The sequence below is a fragment of the Fistularia commersonii genome, chromosome 5 (assembly GCF_037954325.1).
Source record: "Fistularia commersonii isolate RoL2024-O1a breed Wild chromosome 5, RoL_Fcom_v1.0, whole genome shotgun sequence".
NCBI lineage: Eukaryota > Metazoa > Chordata > Actinopteri > Syngnathiformes > Fistulariidae > Fistularia > Fistularia commersonii.
The window spans coordinates 16,450,926-16,468,353 of record NC_141288.1 but is presented as its reverse complement, the minus strand read 5'-3'; the positions used below and the strand labels follow the sequence as shown (position 1 = coordinate 16,468,353).

General features: G+C 41.7%; 1 protein-coding gene across 6 annotated transcripts in view; it reads right to left on the bottom strand.

Moving 5' to 3' along the window:
* LOC147234207 (uncharacterized) overlaps positions 1–3,895 on the bottom strand; it is a 32,976-nt gene extending 29,081 nt beyond the window's left edge. Inside the window, exons 1-2 of one of the 6 annotated variants that reach the window (XR_015106169.1) lie at positions 3,676–3,895; positions 2,419–2,513 (exon numbers count right to left, since the gene is read on the bottom strand). Coding sequence is in view for 2 of the 6 variants with exons in the window: in XM_086147027.1 (XP_086003153.1) it covers positions 2,419–2,513; positions 2,722–2,751 (125 nt within the window). In the remaining 4 variants the exon portion in view is untranslated. The other 5 variants (XR_015106172.1, XR_015106171.1, XR_015106170.1 and 2 more) reach the window with 5 other exon arrangements.
* Positions 3,896–17,428: the final 13,533 nt, after the last annotated feature.

The window sequence follows — 17,428 nt, the reverse complement described above, 5'->3', positions numbered from 1 at the left end:
TTCAAAAGTGAAGTGTTTGGCAGGGACAGAGGAGACATGCCAGAGCAGCAAACATGCTCACACACAGATGCGTGATGCGAGCAGACCTACAGTTGCTTTATGCTATACTGTTAGGTCATGGTTGGCAACTTCCCGAGCACTGAAAATGCAAGGGACAACCATTTCTAGCGTGAATGCGCAAAACATCTGTCAGTTAGAACATGACAGGGTCATGACGGTGCACAAAAAAAAAAAAACGGTGCAAGTTTTAACACCTTTTTAATTCACAACAGAAGACCAAAGAGGTTTCTAAGTACATTCTCCACATGACCTGATTAGTGAGTGACACGGGTCACAGTCTGATCAGATCTGAACAGCAGAACATAGCACATTGCAGTATCAGCCTCATAAAAAAATCCCCATGCTGTCATGCCAACGCCTACCACCCTCTGACCTGAAAGACCCTAAAAATACAACAAACCATAGACATCGAGCGTAGATTTTGCTAGGCAATTTGGGGTTTTGTTCGATTGCGTGAGATATGAGAGAGCAGGGGGAAAGTTGGAGGGAGGGAGGGAGGGATAAAGCTGTTCTGAACTGAATTACAGAAACTGTGCCATTCCAAGCCTCTTCTCTTTGTCATCTGGCCACCACCAACATGGCCTACAAAAGGACTCTGATCTACAGGGTGGCAGGGTATATCAGATGATAATCACGGCAATTTTCACTCTGCAGCCATGTGCTTTCTGCCGTCCCACTGACTCACAGTGAAGAAATGAGCCCAAGGCCATTGTCCATGGGCCACCTGTGTTTCTGTTCCATTTTCTCGAACGCACAATGGCGTTTTCCTGTTTATAGCAGTGACGACGCTTCGTAAACATGCAATGTCAGGGGTATAAATATATCACATCAGAATGTGTTTGCAACAAGGAGACACAGGCAAAAGGTCAAGCTGAACCTGTGCATATTTCTAACAGAGCTGATCTTCTTTCCAGTAGGAGAGGGAGAACACCAAGTTTCTGTCAGCAAACACAGATCTTTTCTTGGGAAACAATGCCGAGGTGCATTTTCATCTGACACCCTCTGTAGGCTGCCTGGCCGACCCGCTGTCCTAAAGCTGAAGCCTTGAGGACATATAAATGCAAGATACATGGGCGGAGGTTCAGAATGCCAGAAGGCCAACAATAGCAGATGTACAGATAAATTGTTGTGTGTGCGCTACTATTAATCCCTTGTGCTAAGATTAATTAACCTAGTGTGTGAAGTGTGTTTGTGCTCGAGCTGTGGGATGGTCTCAGGGAAGTTTAAAAAAAATGAAACAAAAAACACATAGTCTGAAACAAAAATGAGATTTATTTTACACACAACCCACAGATTACTTAAAAAAAAAAAAAATCACATACAATTGAAATAAGGTAACGATATGAGCACCTTGTAACATTAGTATTAGTTCAAACTGCTTAATTTTGGGAAATAGTGCACTGACTACTCTTTACATCCCACCAAATTACAGACGGTGATTGAAGTAAATATCTTTGTGGCAAACTTTGTTAAGATATTTCTGTTTTTGAATGACCTAATTTATGTCCTCCCTGATGCCTGACGAGTGACTTTTGTGACCATCTTGATTTACAGAGCTGACAAATCCTCACCTCATCGTCATAACACGTCCCAAATTTATTGGCTTTGAAACTCGTTTTTTTTTAATCACCACTGAAATACTAGCTGACTGTTCACCTGTGCAAAGCCAGCAAGGCCTTTTAACCATTAAAAAATACATTCAGCTACTGTTGTGTAAGCTGCTCTCAGATTTCAGTGAATTAATTTTCATCAAAAAACTTCTCTGAGGGAAACCACAGTGACACATCAGGGGAAACCGCACAGCTCTGCCATATGTTCCCATGCCTGACATACACTGATGATGATGAGGAGGAGGAGAAGGAGGAGGAGGAGGATCTCAGGGCGACCAGTTCGGGAGACGCCGCTTTTTTTTAATTAAATGCACATTTCTACCGAAATCCTACAAATTGCTCACTTGGAGAGCGGCAGTGTTTTCCGCCGGGTTGACGTGATGTGAACTGCTGCCTATCTGTGTTTGCATCGGGGCGGACAACAAAGGGGAAGATTATGCCTCTGCGAATGGAAACTAGGGCACGAAAAGACGACCTCTTTTCTTTTATTGCAAGGGGAGAATTTTAGTCTGTCGAGCATTTCACCTAAAGTGACCAACATGTTTAGGTCTTGTTCACAAATTTGCACAAGATGACCAGGTATTCTGAAATCGCCCGTGACGATCATCCCGGAAACTTCCCCTATCACGGGCTGTCAATCGGTTAAGTCAACATAACCCGCAACTAAGTGTATTTAGATGCTTAAGAGTGGCATATTACTGTAAATGGCGTGTTTACACGCTTGGCGGAGAGAAAGGGGTGAACTCACCGCTTAGGTATCAAGTTCAAGCTGCCCGGTGCCTTCCTCCGGCTCACTCCACGGGGGCTTTCTGTTATTTCCTGGCCGGCGGCTCGTCCTCTTGTCTGGCGGCGCCACAGAGAAAAACACACTCTGCGTTACACGGGGCGACAATAAGTGCACGTTTGACACCGAGGTGAAGTCGTCACGCAGAATGCGTTGTTACGGAACCGTCGGCTCGGCGGGCCACCGAGGACTAGCGTCCCCCCCCCCACACACACACCACCACCACCCTCCCCTTCGCCCCCCTCTCCTCCTCCTCCAGCCCCCCACCCGCGTGTGCGTCTCTCTCTGGCCGGCCATCCCGCTCGGTTCAATGGGGACACGCCGGCTGCGCTGCGCGTCCTGCGCCGCCGGTGAACCAGATGCGTCAAGTTCAGCTGAGGTGAAAGCCCCGTTATACAACCAGGCTGGGTGTGCAGTCTACACTAACGCGCTGCTTATTTAATGCGTCCTAAAGACAGGGGGTGGGGGGTAAAGGAAAAAAAAGGCACGTCATGTTGAAATTGTTAAAAAAAGAAAACAGGTTGTGTTGATTGTTGCGGGCTGCCACGACCCACTCCCCTCCCGCCTATATATAAAAACAAAAAACAAAAATCACCAAGCTAATTGATTTACCTGATGCTAGCTTCCTGACAAACAGTTTCTATTTATCTTTCCTCACCGGTGGTTTTATTTCGGGTGGGGGTGAGGGGTGGAAATAGCCTCACCGAGCGCGGTGGAAATTACAAAAGGGCGCCCCCGTTGCGTGAGAATAAAGTAGAAACGGGCTTTTTTACCCCCCTCGGCACGGAGGTAAAAGCAAAAAATAAATAAAAATAATGTTTGAATAAAGCGGGGGCTCACTTCGAACATCACTATTTAGCGGCGCGCGCGCAATGTTTGCGACTCCATCTTGAAACGCTCCCCCGGTGACAGTTTACACCAACTTTGCACCACAAAGTTCGACTTCTAGGAGAAAAAAGAAAATACATAACAGCCCGACGTCGTTTTTGTTTTTTAAAAAGCTAAATATGGTATCTCTAAGTGCCCGTTACGGGTTGTTATTGTTGCTCTCGGACCTTCGGAAAGAGGCGAAAAGAAGCTGTGACAGCGGGGCGAACGCAGTTTACTGTATTAAGGTCAGTCACTGAGCTCGCTCCAGGTTTAGCTCGAAAGCTAACGGAGGGTTAGCTAGCTAAGACAAACAGCCGAGTGGCATTTAAAAAAAATCCGCATCTCTCACACCTGCTCGCCGGCGTTAATGGGCTCCGGTACTCTCTCTCTCCCTCTCTCTCCCTCCCCTCGGCGAGATAATGAAGGTCTGGTTATCCGGTTAGTTACCTGAGGACAAGCCCAGACTTGTTGATTTACCCGACATGCCTCACAGACACTATATTGATTAATCAGCTGCTTCTCGCTGTGGTGATAATAGGAGACAGAGCCGGTAATTGATCTGGTTTTGGGAGAGAAGGAGAGAGAGAGCTATTAAAAACTCTTAATGTCAAAACCTGCCGACGGGAGATCAGCACATCTCAAACTGCAAAGGTGACCTCACTTGGGGTGCGACAGTGCTCAACTATCTGCCAGTCATTTCAAAATGAAACACTAAAACTCTATCATTTTGAGTGTGATTAGGGATATCAACTGAATAGATATTTCCTCCTCAGTATGAACACCTGGTTTTGTATTACTTCTTCAGAAAATGAGCAGTGGTGGGGAAGATACACAGACAGGCAAGCTTATCCTCTAAACTAGTGAGTTTTTTTTGTTTTTATATTTTTGTGTAGACATATCAGACAAAAAATAAACATAAAGAGAAAATTCAAATTGACACTCAGTGAGGGGTTACAAAGAGTATCAGGTGTAACGTTTTTGTCATGTTCATTACACCTCACAAAAAATTATCTAAATGTATGTAATATAGAGTAAATTGGAGTGAATAATTAAATGTGAATTATCAAAATAACAAGTTCATAAAAAATCTATTTGTGATATGTAGGCGTGGGTATGTTTGCAGGTACATGTGTGTCGATTAGATTTTTTCTCAAGTGGAGTGTGTGTGTGTGTGTGTGTGTGTGTGTGTGTGTACATATGTAGGATTAGTTGAAGAAGGAAAAGATAAAATAATTGAAATAGAAAAAAACAATTCTTTAATTGCTAAGAAAAGGATGAATTATTTTGAAATTGAATACATGTTTTTTAGTTATGTTTTTAAGAATGAGTTTGAGAGATACAATTTAAAGATATCATGCCGGACAAAACATGGTGGTAAAATGTGAAAAGATTAAAAGAAAATACATTTCTATACAATGCTGTAAAGACTTTTTTTGTCTTGTATGCAAGTTTTCTTGCTGATTTCGTCTTTGTTGTAATTGTTGAACTTCCTTATCTACACTTGTGTAATTTAGTCTACCTTGAAGTTTTCCACAAATAATAAACACAATTCCACTAACAGCAAAAATCGGGCTAATTAATTATTACAACTCTCGCTCACTCTAGAGTTATTTCAGGTAACATTCATTGATAAGTAATAATTTAAAACAACGTTTAAAAAAACAAGAGGAAAAAAAAAGCTTATTGGGTGTAAAGATGTGTAAAAAAATGTAAAATGAATAATGTACTCTAGAAGACCTGTTCTTTTGAAGAAGAGGTCACTTAATGACAATGCATTCAAATTGCTTGTGTTTGATATTTTCATATATTTTTTTTTAATTTTGTTCGAACTTGTTCGACACCAGGGAAAACTGAACCTGCCCTGCAGAGGCAAGAGTATTGACAGGTGATATTACATTTGTACTCAGTAGTCGTGACGCCAGCTTTTATCCATCAGCAGATCCATACTATAGGATTAAGCATGCGTATGTGTGTATGTGTGTGTGTGTGTGTGTGTGTGTGTGTGTGTGTGTGTGTGACAGAGAGAGAAAGAGGGACTGTGTGTGTGTGTGTGTGTGTGTGTCTGTGCTCATTTCGACTGGGGTATGTAAGCTATAGCTTACAGGGATTACATGGTTATGACTATGATTGTGTAATTAAATATTATTTTCATGTCTTTTGCACTGCTAAAGAATTTTACATAACCTCTTATATTTCTTGCACTGCACATTTAGTTCCTACTAATGACTTTTTTCGGACTTCATGAAAAAGGACCAAAAAGGATTTTTGCCACCAGTGTGTATTTGTTCTAGAGACAGATACAAACATGTACAAGCCCGTTTTCAGCGCTTTCATGTTGTATTAAGTTACTTTGCACATTATAGTAAATACAGAACACAGTTATGCAAATTTATGTTAAAAGACTTAAAGAGTAAATGAGCTTATTTTGCAAACAAATTCATTAAATGGTTTTATTTACCAAAATGTAGGAATTTTGAAGCAATACATTTTCATTAAGCTTGTTTTAAAAATAAATTATTGTGTTTTTCATAGGTCATGTATATTTTAGGTCCACTGCATTGGAGGGGTCAGTTTTGGTATTATCAAGGTGGATTAACTTAGAGATAAAATGATCTTATATGTGATAATTTACCAAAAAATAGGAAATTCTTCAGTGTTTCATTTGATTTACATAACCAGACATCAAAAGATTTCCAAAATCAAAATTTCCCCTTTAACATTGTCTAACAGTAGAGTCTATAAACAGAAAAATCCAAATGTTGCTATGATGTGAAAATTACCTCAAATAGGTATCAAGAGACGTTAGTGCTACTGATGGATATAATTATGGTATTAAGCACTTATCGTCCCATAAGTTACTGCACTCAGGACTCATCAATCTTTCATTTTATTCACTTTATACTCTCAGTCACTTGCTGGGATCAATTAAGAAACAAAATGTTGTGCAGAGAAATGTATTGACCTCAAAATTACCCCTTATACCTGAAGGAAAGAAGAGTGGAGAAGAGAGGAGAGAGGAGAGGAGAGGAGAGGTTAGGGTGACCAGGCTGCTCCATTTGGCATCGCTAATTTGCAATCAGACACTCTTTGAGCTCTTTCCTTCCATGTCGCCAAACAGTTTGGATGGCAGCTGAGACAAAGCTAGCATTCTCCAGCGCCCAAAGGCCCCTCTTAGTTTTATTTCAGGCCAATGCTCTCAGACACAGACCATTCTGCATGGAGCACCCAAAGACCGCGGCAAGAGAGAACAGTAAGGAGCAAGTTTTGGGAGAAAGGGAGTGGGAGGAGAGGTGAAGTAGGAGAGGAGGTGTGGAAAAAGTGGGAGGCGGCTCTGACCCCCACCACCTTCCTCACCCATGCTGCTCCTTCCTCTCCCTGGATGGTACCCGAGCCAACTCCCCAAAAAATAACCGTGCTGCAGTGCGGTGCGATGCCACGCCCCACCTAGCGCCATGAAAAGAGTTGATTGATCATATCGCTCGGGGCTGAGACAAGCCCGCTGACCTTTCCCCCATACTCAAATTCTGGAGGGTGAATTTCAGCAAAACTCCTGGGAAGTCACTTGGACTATACCAAATAAACAAGGCCGTATCTACCAAATCTAAGTGTTCAAAGCTTTTCCAACACCTCTGGTAATCAGTTTTGCAGCCGCCAAGTTCACGGCATTTTTAAGGTAATAATGAAAACAAATAATGTTTTTCTTTTTTTTCCCCCTCCAGTCTACTGAGAAGTGTGCGTTACAATTTTTTTTTAAGTGTAACTTATATCTGATTGGAGCTTTCGGAAATCTGATAACAGCTCACAGTGGGAGCACACAGGCACGAGCTCCCGCTCTACTGACTGAGTTGGTCCGTACACCTGTGTAGCCATTATCACTTTTATTATCAGAAGCCCAGTTGTTGTACAGTATGCAGTAGGTTGGTTGCTCCAGGTAACAGGTCAATGATTATCCCGAGGGCTGAGAGTGTCCTCAAGAACAGGTCAAAAGCACTTCCACGTCGGAGGGAGACAACAGCTGTAGCTGCCTTCTTTACTTCAGGCTTCTGCACATATCAGTGTGTTATCTTCTTGCGAAGCTGCATTGTGTGCACATTGTTTATTTTGTGGAGCATGTGTTTGTACTGTCCTATCTTATGACCTTTTAATCGAATTTCAAACAGCAAGACGATTCATTTTCTCACATTTATCTTCCTCTCGGCTTCCACGTGGACCGACTAAACCGATGAATCGAGACTGGACTTTTGTCTCGCGCCGCACATCAATAGCATATGAAAGCAGACCGACAGAAATACTGAGGGGGGAAAAACTGCCTCAGTCCTCTCGGTTTGGGCTCATTCCCACAGGTTGTCTCACTTATTAGCTGCTTTCCTGCGCTGGACCGAGGAGCACAATCCCTCTCAGTCTCACTCAAACACACAACAATGCCAGGAATGGCTGCATTTGTGCAGCACAACCATTAGGCAACATCCGACTGCCTAATTCATTCAATTTCTCCCTATGCCATGCCAGCACAATTGGCCAGAAAGGGCGCAGGTGGGGGGCAGTGGAGGCTGAGAAAGCTGAAATGCTAGCATGCTAAACCGTGGGTCACACATCTCTAACCGGTGAATGGATGCATGGATTAAAAGCACAGGACATTTAGGAAAATGGTGTCCTTGAGGTGATCCCAGCAGGGCTCAGAGGCCACCCTGACCCCTCACACTGGGCTTGACCGGGACTGTATCTTTAGCTGTGAGCAGTGCAAATTACTAGGTCACTTGGCTATTTGCTCCCCTCTTCCATCCCTTTCGCTTTCTCACTTTCCTTTTCTCTGGATGACCACAAACAGCCATTGTCACTACAGACCACGAGAACAATTGAGTTCTTATGCTGTGGCTGGTCAGGGGATGGGAGGGTAAACTTCAGCAGTGACTGCACTAAGTAAATTATAGCTCCGATGGCCTGTGCGGTTTGGGAATGATGGACTTTGTGAGAGGTCCTGCAACTAAAAACCACCAGTTCAGCACATTTGCCGGTTCTGCAGAGCAAAATGAAGACAAATGCAGAATTACTCTTTATGGCTCACACTCACGCCGACATTTACAGCTAGCAGTGGGAGCTGTTAAGAAGATCTAGCGCTTTTTAAAAGTAATCACACACAAAACTATACTGAGTCACATCTGGTGAAACCTGAATAATTGCGTGGCTGCAGGGCAATGGAGGATTACCACAGTCTTGCTACCTCTCTCCCTCCCTTCTTCTCTCTCCCCGTCTCTCTCAGATCGAAGCCCCGCCTTTTCGACTGTCCTCCCGCGCTCTGGTCGCTCCACCCTCCCACCCTATCCCCTTTCTACATGACATCATCTGCACATCTGTCGTCCCAACAGGGTGCTGGTGACACAGACAGGCCACAAAATTAGCAGAGCTCTCCCACTCTGCTTTTGTCACCATCCCTCTCTTTCTCTCTGGCAATCAATTCCTGACTGCTAGTCTCTCTTTCCCGCTGTCCTTCGCTCTAGGGGCTTCTCTCGACCATTCTTTCCCGGAATCCCTTTTTTCAAACCCAGGCCACGTTGATTTTTTTTTTATTTATTTTTTTTTTATGCAGTAAATAATATGGTTGCAAACTACATCACATCTGCCTGTTTCCTACAATGTGGCATGTACATTTGAGAAGGCAGGAAACAGCTATTAAACTAAATGATCCATGAACCTGACCCTGGTCCTGACCCATGTGATTGTAAGCAAACACAATCAGCAAGGTCAGCAATAACATAATGTGGCTCTAAGAAGGCTCTGTTTTCCTTACTTCTATGGTTTTTGCTGTTGGAGCCTGTTAAAGGTGGTTCAGAAGTGGCAGTTGTTCAATTTGCGAGTGTATGCGAGAGTGTGAATATTAAGGAGGAAAAGGGGGGAGTAGGGGCAGGGGTGCGACTTGCTGTGCGTTTCAGCCCAGCCCATTAATGTCAGAGTATTTCAGTGGGAATAGAAACTTCTAGAAGTGGAGCTCATGTTTGAGTCCCTAAGATCCAGTGCAATCATTCTTCACATGTCAATGACTTATATATCATATGAAAGCTGGGGGGGATCCAAACAGATGCAGTGAAATTGCAGTCTTTGAGTTTATCCTAAAATGTATAGGAAAAGATGGACACTTTTTATATATTTCCCATTTGACCAGAGGGCTTAATTTGCAGTTTATACTCTAGTGGTTAAGCATGTGGGGAAATAATCTGACAGTTTGCAAAATCAAAATAAATAAATAAACTAACCCCAAAAGACAGAAATTATGATCAAGTACAGTGTCCCTAAAGAATTGAATAACTTACATACAAGTGACAAAAGAAGATGTCAACTTTCATTTTAAAGTCCCCTGTCAGACCATTGCAGCATTTAAATTTACACCGCTCAACAAAGTCAGCTGGCTTAGGCTCATCGAACACTTGTGCAATTAGACCCTTGAATTAATTGCGGATTGTTTTATATGAATGAATCAGGATACCCATTTACGTAATATTAATAGATTTTTTTTTAATGCTGCCAGTTGGCAAATGGCCTACCAGTGTAACAAGCCACAGTGAGAAAGCACTTTGTGTTAATAAGCTGTGTTTTTTCAGTTGCTGCAAATGCTTTACCTGATCTAATTGTTTTAAATTCAGCCAGTTACTTAGAGCCGGCTCATTTCACCCCTTGAAGTGAGGTCATAAGAAATGTGTGACTTTGAATTCTCACATGTGCATGTCATTTTTATTTATTTCCTCCGGGCGTGCAAACAATTCACACCGGCTTCATTCAACTGAAGAGAAAAACAACTTTCATCATTTCATTTATGCCATTCACAGACTTTCTGTGATCCCAAAAATCCATGCCAGATTCAAGATAACCAAGATGGGACATTCTGCATTAAAATCATGGATGTATATTTATAAATATTTACATAAATCAGTGACTGAGAGTCTGAAGATTTTGCAGGAAATATCTCGTGGATCAAGTGGTTACTGGGGTGAAAGTGAGGGGTACATTTTTAAATTTCAATGGTAGGAACCAAAATGGTGGAACTACTAAGCGGTGGCGGGAGCGACAGGCAGAAGTACAGCTTTGCCTCCTGTACTTTGAAACCTCGGAGTAAAGAGCCCCCTTGAGGATTTCTGAATCGCTTGTGCAAGATTTTAGAGATGCATCTGCAGTGCTGAGACACGGTTGGGTTTTTACTCGCTTTGGCTGGAAGAGCTCTCTTTCTTTTTTTCCCCAGGAATGTAGACAAAATGGGAAAAGTGGAAATTGAGAGGAATTATATTTGCCATGAAATTCTCATTAAGCTTTTAAGAATAAATTCATACTAATCGTAGTGACAAAAGTGTAATGAAAAAAAAGCTGGTGATGAAACCTGGATAACCTATTTACAAAATAATGTGTGTGTCTGTGGAACATATTACAGCTGCTGTTCCCCTGACACTGGAGACAAAATGTTGGTGTGTGAGGAGGATGTGCTTGATCCAAACCAGAAGTCTAATGGTGCTTTGTCTCCCTCTGCAGGAAACTCTCCGCTCTGACAGAGGAAGGGCCAAGAGCAGGAGATCCCGGCGAGGTGCAAATGGCTAAAAAGCGAGGCAAAAAAAATCTTGCAGAAAATTGAAAAACAATGAAATGCGGCTTTGGGAAAAGCTCATTCTTCGAGCCAAGGGCCCACAGCTTTTCATTGCAAGTATCTCGGTAAGTGCATATTTGGGTTTGAAAACCATAAAGACTTACAAATGAATAACAATGATGAGAAGCAGCCTCAATGGCAGATTTATCCCTTGATGAATCATATAGGACACAGCAAGTCTTATAATCTTTCTTTCTCTGGCTTTGTTTGCGGTGCTGTTTTCCAAACCATTGGTGATGAAGCCATGTATCCATTTTCTCAACATCTGCAACATGTTTACAACTTGAAGTCTGTATTTCTGCATCAAAAAACATAAATCCTGTTTACATAAAAGGAATAATTTCAGGAGACATTTATGTGCCACATGGCATTATTTAAAATATGGTTGCTCTATTTGGCCCTCCCTTCATCTGCTCTCAAAAAGGTTCAAGATGCTTCAAGGACAATAATTTCTCAAAATGGTGCTGTTGTTCCACAACATGGAAACAATTTCCCCCTGTCCCGTTTGTCGGGTTTCAGGAAGCGCTGAACAGTGTAAATTAAATTTGATTACAAAGTAGTTTCTTTTAGCTCTGTCATAAATACTCTGCTCTGTTCACCCCTGAGGTAGTTTGGTTTTTATCTACAATGGTCCAGATTCCCCCTCAGAGTGCAGAGAGTTTAATTCATTTTACCAACCGCACACAGATTTCTGCAGCGTTCCAGCATGCGTTTACGCCATTCAACATTTAAGCACCATGTGTTTGCATTTGACAGTCTAAACAATGCCTCTGACATTGTGGCAAAGCTTAAAAGCTTAAAAGGCATCAAACTACAGGGAGGTTTGTGCCAAAATCCACACAATACACTTGTCTCACCTAAACCAGTTCTCAAACTCGTGACCCCCGAAATAAAGTTGCCAGTGACCCCTGACCTCCAGCATACAACTGCAATGCATACACTAAATAGGCCTTCACAGCATATATTTTAATTAATGGTTTGAAGTTTTAGCTTTTTATCATCAACAATCAATACATTAAATGCAATTTCAAGAACATTTAAAGAGATTACACTCTGAGTTTCAGTTGTGTTTTTTTTTGAAAAATTGTATCATGTCATGCTCGATTGCATATATTTGTTAAATGCTAATAGATGCACAGAAGTTAAAAAAAAAGTCAAATTTTATTCACAAAAAAATCCAAATGACAGCCAAAAGGCAATACTGCATATATATCTATACTGTATACTGGTGTGCGTGTGTGCATGTGTGTGTGTGTGTGTGTATATATATATATATATATATATATATATATATATATATATACATATTCTTCCTCTTTTCTTTTTGGCTTTCCCCTTCAGGGGTCACTCACCTCCTTGCTCACACCAACTAACTTCATATCCCCTCTCACTACGTCCATAAATCTTCTCTTTGGTCTTTCTCTAGGCCTCCTGCCTGGCAGCAGCTCCAATTCCAGCATCCTTCTACCAATATATTCACTATCCATCCTGTGCATGACCCAACCATCTCAGTCTAGTTTCACTGACCTTCTCTCCAAAACATCCAACATGTGCAGTCCCTCTGATTGACTCATTCTTCTCCATCCTCGTCTGTCCCAAAGAGAACCTCACCATTTTCATCTCTGCAATCTCCAGCTCTACCTCCTGTTTTTTCATCAATGTCACTGTTTCTAAACCTTACAGCATTGCTGGTGCCACCACTGTCTTATACACCTTTCTTTTCTCTCTCTCTCTGTATATATATGTGTGTGTCTTTTTATCATTATTGTTATTATTATTTTTATTTCATTCTAATGGATTTAGCAAAATCCCCCTGCAACTCATCTGTATTCCGTGGCTCCCTGCATGGAGGTTCTCAAACCTGAGTGTGCCCGTCTTATTGAAAACGATACATTGAATGTAGCGACAAGGCCTGGTGTGTTTTGTCTTTCTACGATCGGTGTAGCGTACAGTTTTGAATAAACGACTTCAGCACAAACAATGTTTCAGTCTTCCATCTCTCGATGGTGGTCTGATGTCAGGGCCAGTCGGTTTACTTAATAGGAAGAAGAGAAAGGCAAATTATCATTGACCGCAGTGAAAGTGGTTGCAGGCTAAAGGCTGCAGTCAAACAATACTGGATGATTTCATCTATAAAAATACAAAGACTTGTCTCCTTCAGGAAACTGTCTGTAGTAAAAGTTTAATGCTCTTCTTTTACGGCCAGTGGTTACATTCACAGAGTTCTGATGCAGCAGTCAGCCATTGGCTCTGTAAAGGGGTTACAATTAAGCATGTCAGATGAGAGTGGGCTGGTCATTGGGTTTCTCTGCATATATTTCTCAGAAGATCCTGGCATAAGTGACGACAACAACTGCGCATCGCCTGTTCTTTGGTTTGTTATTGTTCTTTGTTATTCTTTGTCCAATTCATTTTTGACAACTAAATTTGCTGCGAGGGACTTTAAACAGCTCGCCCTTTCTTTTCTGCTCAATTTTCTGATAGAATTTCCCCTTCTCGATTCCATAATAGTTTGATTTACGACACTTTTGACAGCTTATAGTGACCCCAAAATCTTCCTTTTACTTGAACCCCTCTCAGAGGACATTGTTCTTCTTTTGTTGAGTTTGGGTCCATAATATATACAGTAGAGGTTCTATAGTCAAGTCAGGCAGTGGCATATCATCCTCACAAATTCATTCAAATTGAACACCTACCTCACCTCTTCGTATCGTTTTGGTAGTGGGTGGCACGGTGGCGCAGTCGTTGGCATTTTCCCCTCCCAGCAAGAAGGTCCACGGCTGGATCCCGACAGAGGGCCTATCTGTGTGGAGTCTCCCATGTTCTCTCTGGGTCTGCATGGGTTTCCTCCAGGTTCTCCAGTTTCTTCCCGCAGTCCAAAAACATGCAGCAGTCTCATTGGAGACTCTAAATTACCCAAATGCGTGATGGTGTTACGTCTCCATATGGAGTGCAGGATAAGCGACAGATAATGAATGATGTCAGTAGGCGGTGGCCCTGATTGTGTGTTTGTATTGCCATATCACAGTGATTTCGATACTGTTGTTTTTATGTTGTTTCTTTTCTCATGATGCCGGTATTATTTTATATATTTTTTTTTTTGTATTTTTGCAGCACTACCCTGTTATATCAACAATTTTCATCAGCTTGTGCTTTGAAAAGGAAATGTATCTGCTTTGAGTTCAGTGCATTTTGGGTCAAGTTATGTTGTTTTTGAACGGGCTATAAAAAATAACTAGTCGGCTGTGACTGAGCTGGTGATTGGGACACATGAGAAGGGCCTTTGGTGCTTTTAGCAAAGACTAGTTTCAATTTGTTATGAGGTTAAAGTACACTCCGTAAAGCTTCCCTATTTATGATAAATATTCCACGACTAACAGTGACAAAGGATTCTATTTTGTGCAGAATCTTGTCTAATTCAATTGGTAATGTGTGTTTACTTACCAAACATCAAGTCCACTAGAAAGAAAGACGCTATTTATGGTCCCTCATTTCAGCCATTATCGCAGTCATGACTTGTTTTATGAGCTTGTTTCTTGTTTTGATGATACTCATGATCTATAATCATGCAATACAATACAATACAATACAAAAATAACACAACATGTTTTTGGTTAAATATACAGTGAAACTACTTCATCATGCTGTTGTGCACGGCTCCTTATTCTATCATCACACAAAATTCTATGCAACATATGAACTCTTACAATTATAATGGCACCAGGTGAACCTTTTCCTCTTCAATCCACACTTGGTTAATATACTAATATATCAGTTTTCAAATACAAACATATTTATGTATTCCATTTTTTTTAATTCTTTTTGCCTCACTTTCTCGTAAAATACTTTTTCATCCTGTAAACTGTATCTGATTGTACTGGTATTTTTGTTAATTTCCAGGATTTTTATTTATTTTTTTGCTAAATTTGGTGAAAATGTTTTATATTTTTGTCTTCAAAGAATTATTATTAAGCAAATATTTAAAAAAAAAAAAATTTTTACATTGCTGATCTCCAGCACTGGTCAACAATAAGCAGGGGAAAACAGATAGACACTGCCCCGTCTTGTTTTCTTCTAGTTCAAGGTGAAGTAATTCAGTGCTGCGATACATATTTCAGCTTCATGACACGCACTGCCACCTAAAGTGATAAATTGTGTCATGGTGAATTGTCAGACACAAGCGATCACCTGGACAACCGGTTGCAGAAATAGGAATTCTGGGAATTCGGACAAACAGCCCAAAGCCCGCTGAGCCACAGAGTATTTAAAGGAGCGTCACTGTTGCAGGTTCTCGCTGCCTACCTCCTGCAGTGCAGGCAGCAGACCCCCCCCTCCCAGCCATGTTAATACCAGGGTCTAGCCCCTCAAACCTTTGAGAGGGGAATTTAGACTTTTTTAACGCCACAGCCATCAACGTTTAGCTGTGCAAAACTGCCTGTGCAGTCCTGAACTTCCCACGTCTACCTCCCGACTTGGTCCTCTGTGCACAAAAAAAAAAGACAAGAAACAGACATCACTATACGAGCTGCAGGACAGTGAGTGCACGCCGCTTTAGTGCTATCTTGGCTTTTAGACATTGCGGTTAGAACGATTATTTGGACAGAAAGGGAGAGGGAAAGGAACTGGGTTCAAGTCACATGGAGCACACCCACCGAGTGTCTGCCTCCACTGACCCCGCGCCAGAGACATTATCTGAGAGATGTTGAAGACCAGGTTCCGTCCAGTTGGAGAACTCACCCGCCAAGGCGGTTCAGTTTAGAGGTAAATCTGCTTCTCATACTTCCCGGCACTTTGTACCTCGGACCGCGTCAGGATCTAGCCAATCTTAAAACAATCAAAGAACAGACTGTATTTTATTTTCTTTATATTCCGTGGCTATCTTTTTTAAAACACTTTGCTGGCAGCTGCCGAGAACTCAAATTAAGAGTTTCATTTCCACAACGCTCTCACAAAGGTCCCTCTCTCGTACATATGATCGGTATCCTACTCGGGAAAATATTGTCTTAATATTATCATTTTGCGGCCGCTTTTTGGCTTCAATGAAAACCCAGATTTCAATAGATTTTCAGGAGATTCTCCGGAGTGTCAAAAGCAAGCGAAGGAAAGATTCACTCTGTCCTCAGTCCCCTCTGTGAGTCAGAACTGTAAAACAATGCCATTTTCACAGTCTGGTGCGCTCAGACAGAACCGTCACCACTAATAATGTACTTATTCAGTTTACAGACCTTCACCAAGCACAACCGAGTCCAACCAGGAACATCATCTCAAGGAGAGTTCTTTACAAAGTGTTTAACTTTGCTTTCATCCTGATCAAACCTGAACTTTCAAGGATTATCCAAAAGGATATGAAAGGTTTAAATCATCCCCCGTTTTTTAATTTGACTTGTTTTCTAAAAAGAAAAAAAAAGTTTGGTAGTTTTGGAATGTGGCTACTATCTGAGAGATGTAGGAGCATCTCCATCCACAGTGAGGAGGTGGAGATAGTGGACTCCTACAAGTACCATTGGGCCCACATGAACAATAAACTGGACTGGACACACAACACAGATGCAACCAGCTCCTCAACACCTTCTAACAGTCTATGTTGAGGTCAATAAGCTAGAGAGAGAGGCCTGCTAGGTGGGGGGACTGAATCCAGACCATCTTGAATCGGTGGCACCGGAGAGTGTAAAGGACAAACCAGGTGCCACCTTTGAAAATCCCCCCCCCCTGCATGACGAGCTGTGGCCGATGGGCGGCTCATCCAGCCAACAGCTACTCCCACCCTGGTGCAGAACTGAACGCTTCAGACACTCCTTTGTACCCACGGCCATTAGATTGTACAACACAAAAGGTGCATCTGTACTACAACAACATCACTACCTCACTCATTCGCACGTGTCATGACCTAACTCTGTTCTCTATTTATTTTTTTTAAATTCTTGTTGGTGTCACTCTACTCATCACGTTTATTTTTATAATTGTTATTGTCACTCTGTTTCTGTTCTCATACTTGTTGTCGTTTTGGTTGTCTATTCTATTTTTTATCTATCCTTGTTGTTGTCTACCCTGCTGTTTATTTATTTGTGGATGTCCTTTGCTTTCTTTCAATAGTCTTTTATTTATATTTAAACTCATACATATTTACAGCCATTGTCGCACTGCTGTAACAAATGAATTTCACCCATGGGGATTAATAAAGTACATCTTATCTTATCTTATCTTATCTTATCTTATCTTATCTTATCCTATCTTATCTTATCTTATCTTTTCTTATCAATAGTTCCTTTCTGTTGCCACTAGGGGGCGCACCGCTGAGGACGATAATAGTCCAGGTTTACACTTGACCTCTCACTTCATCACTTATGAGAGCAAGACAAGAAAGGATATGAGCTTTGGCTATGAATCAACGGAAGACTTTCCTTAATTCCCACATCCGGTGTCATTTACCCCTTAAATTAAATCATTTGTAATGAATAAAAGTGGATCCATTTTAAT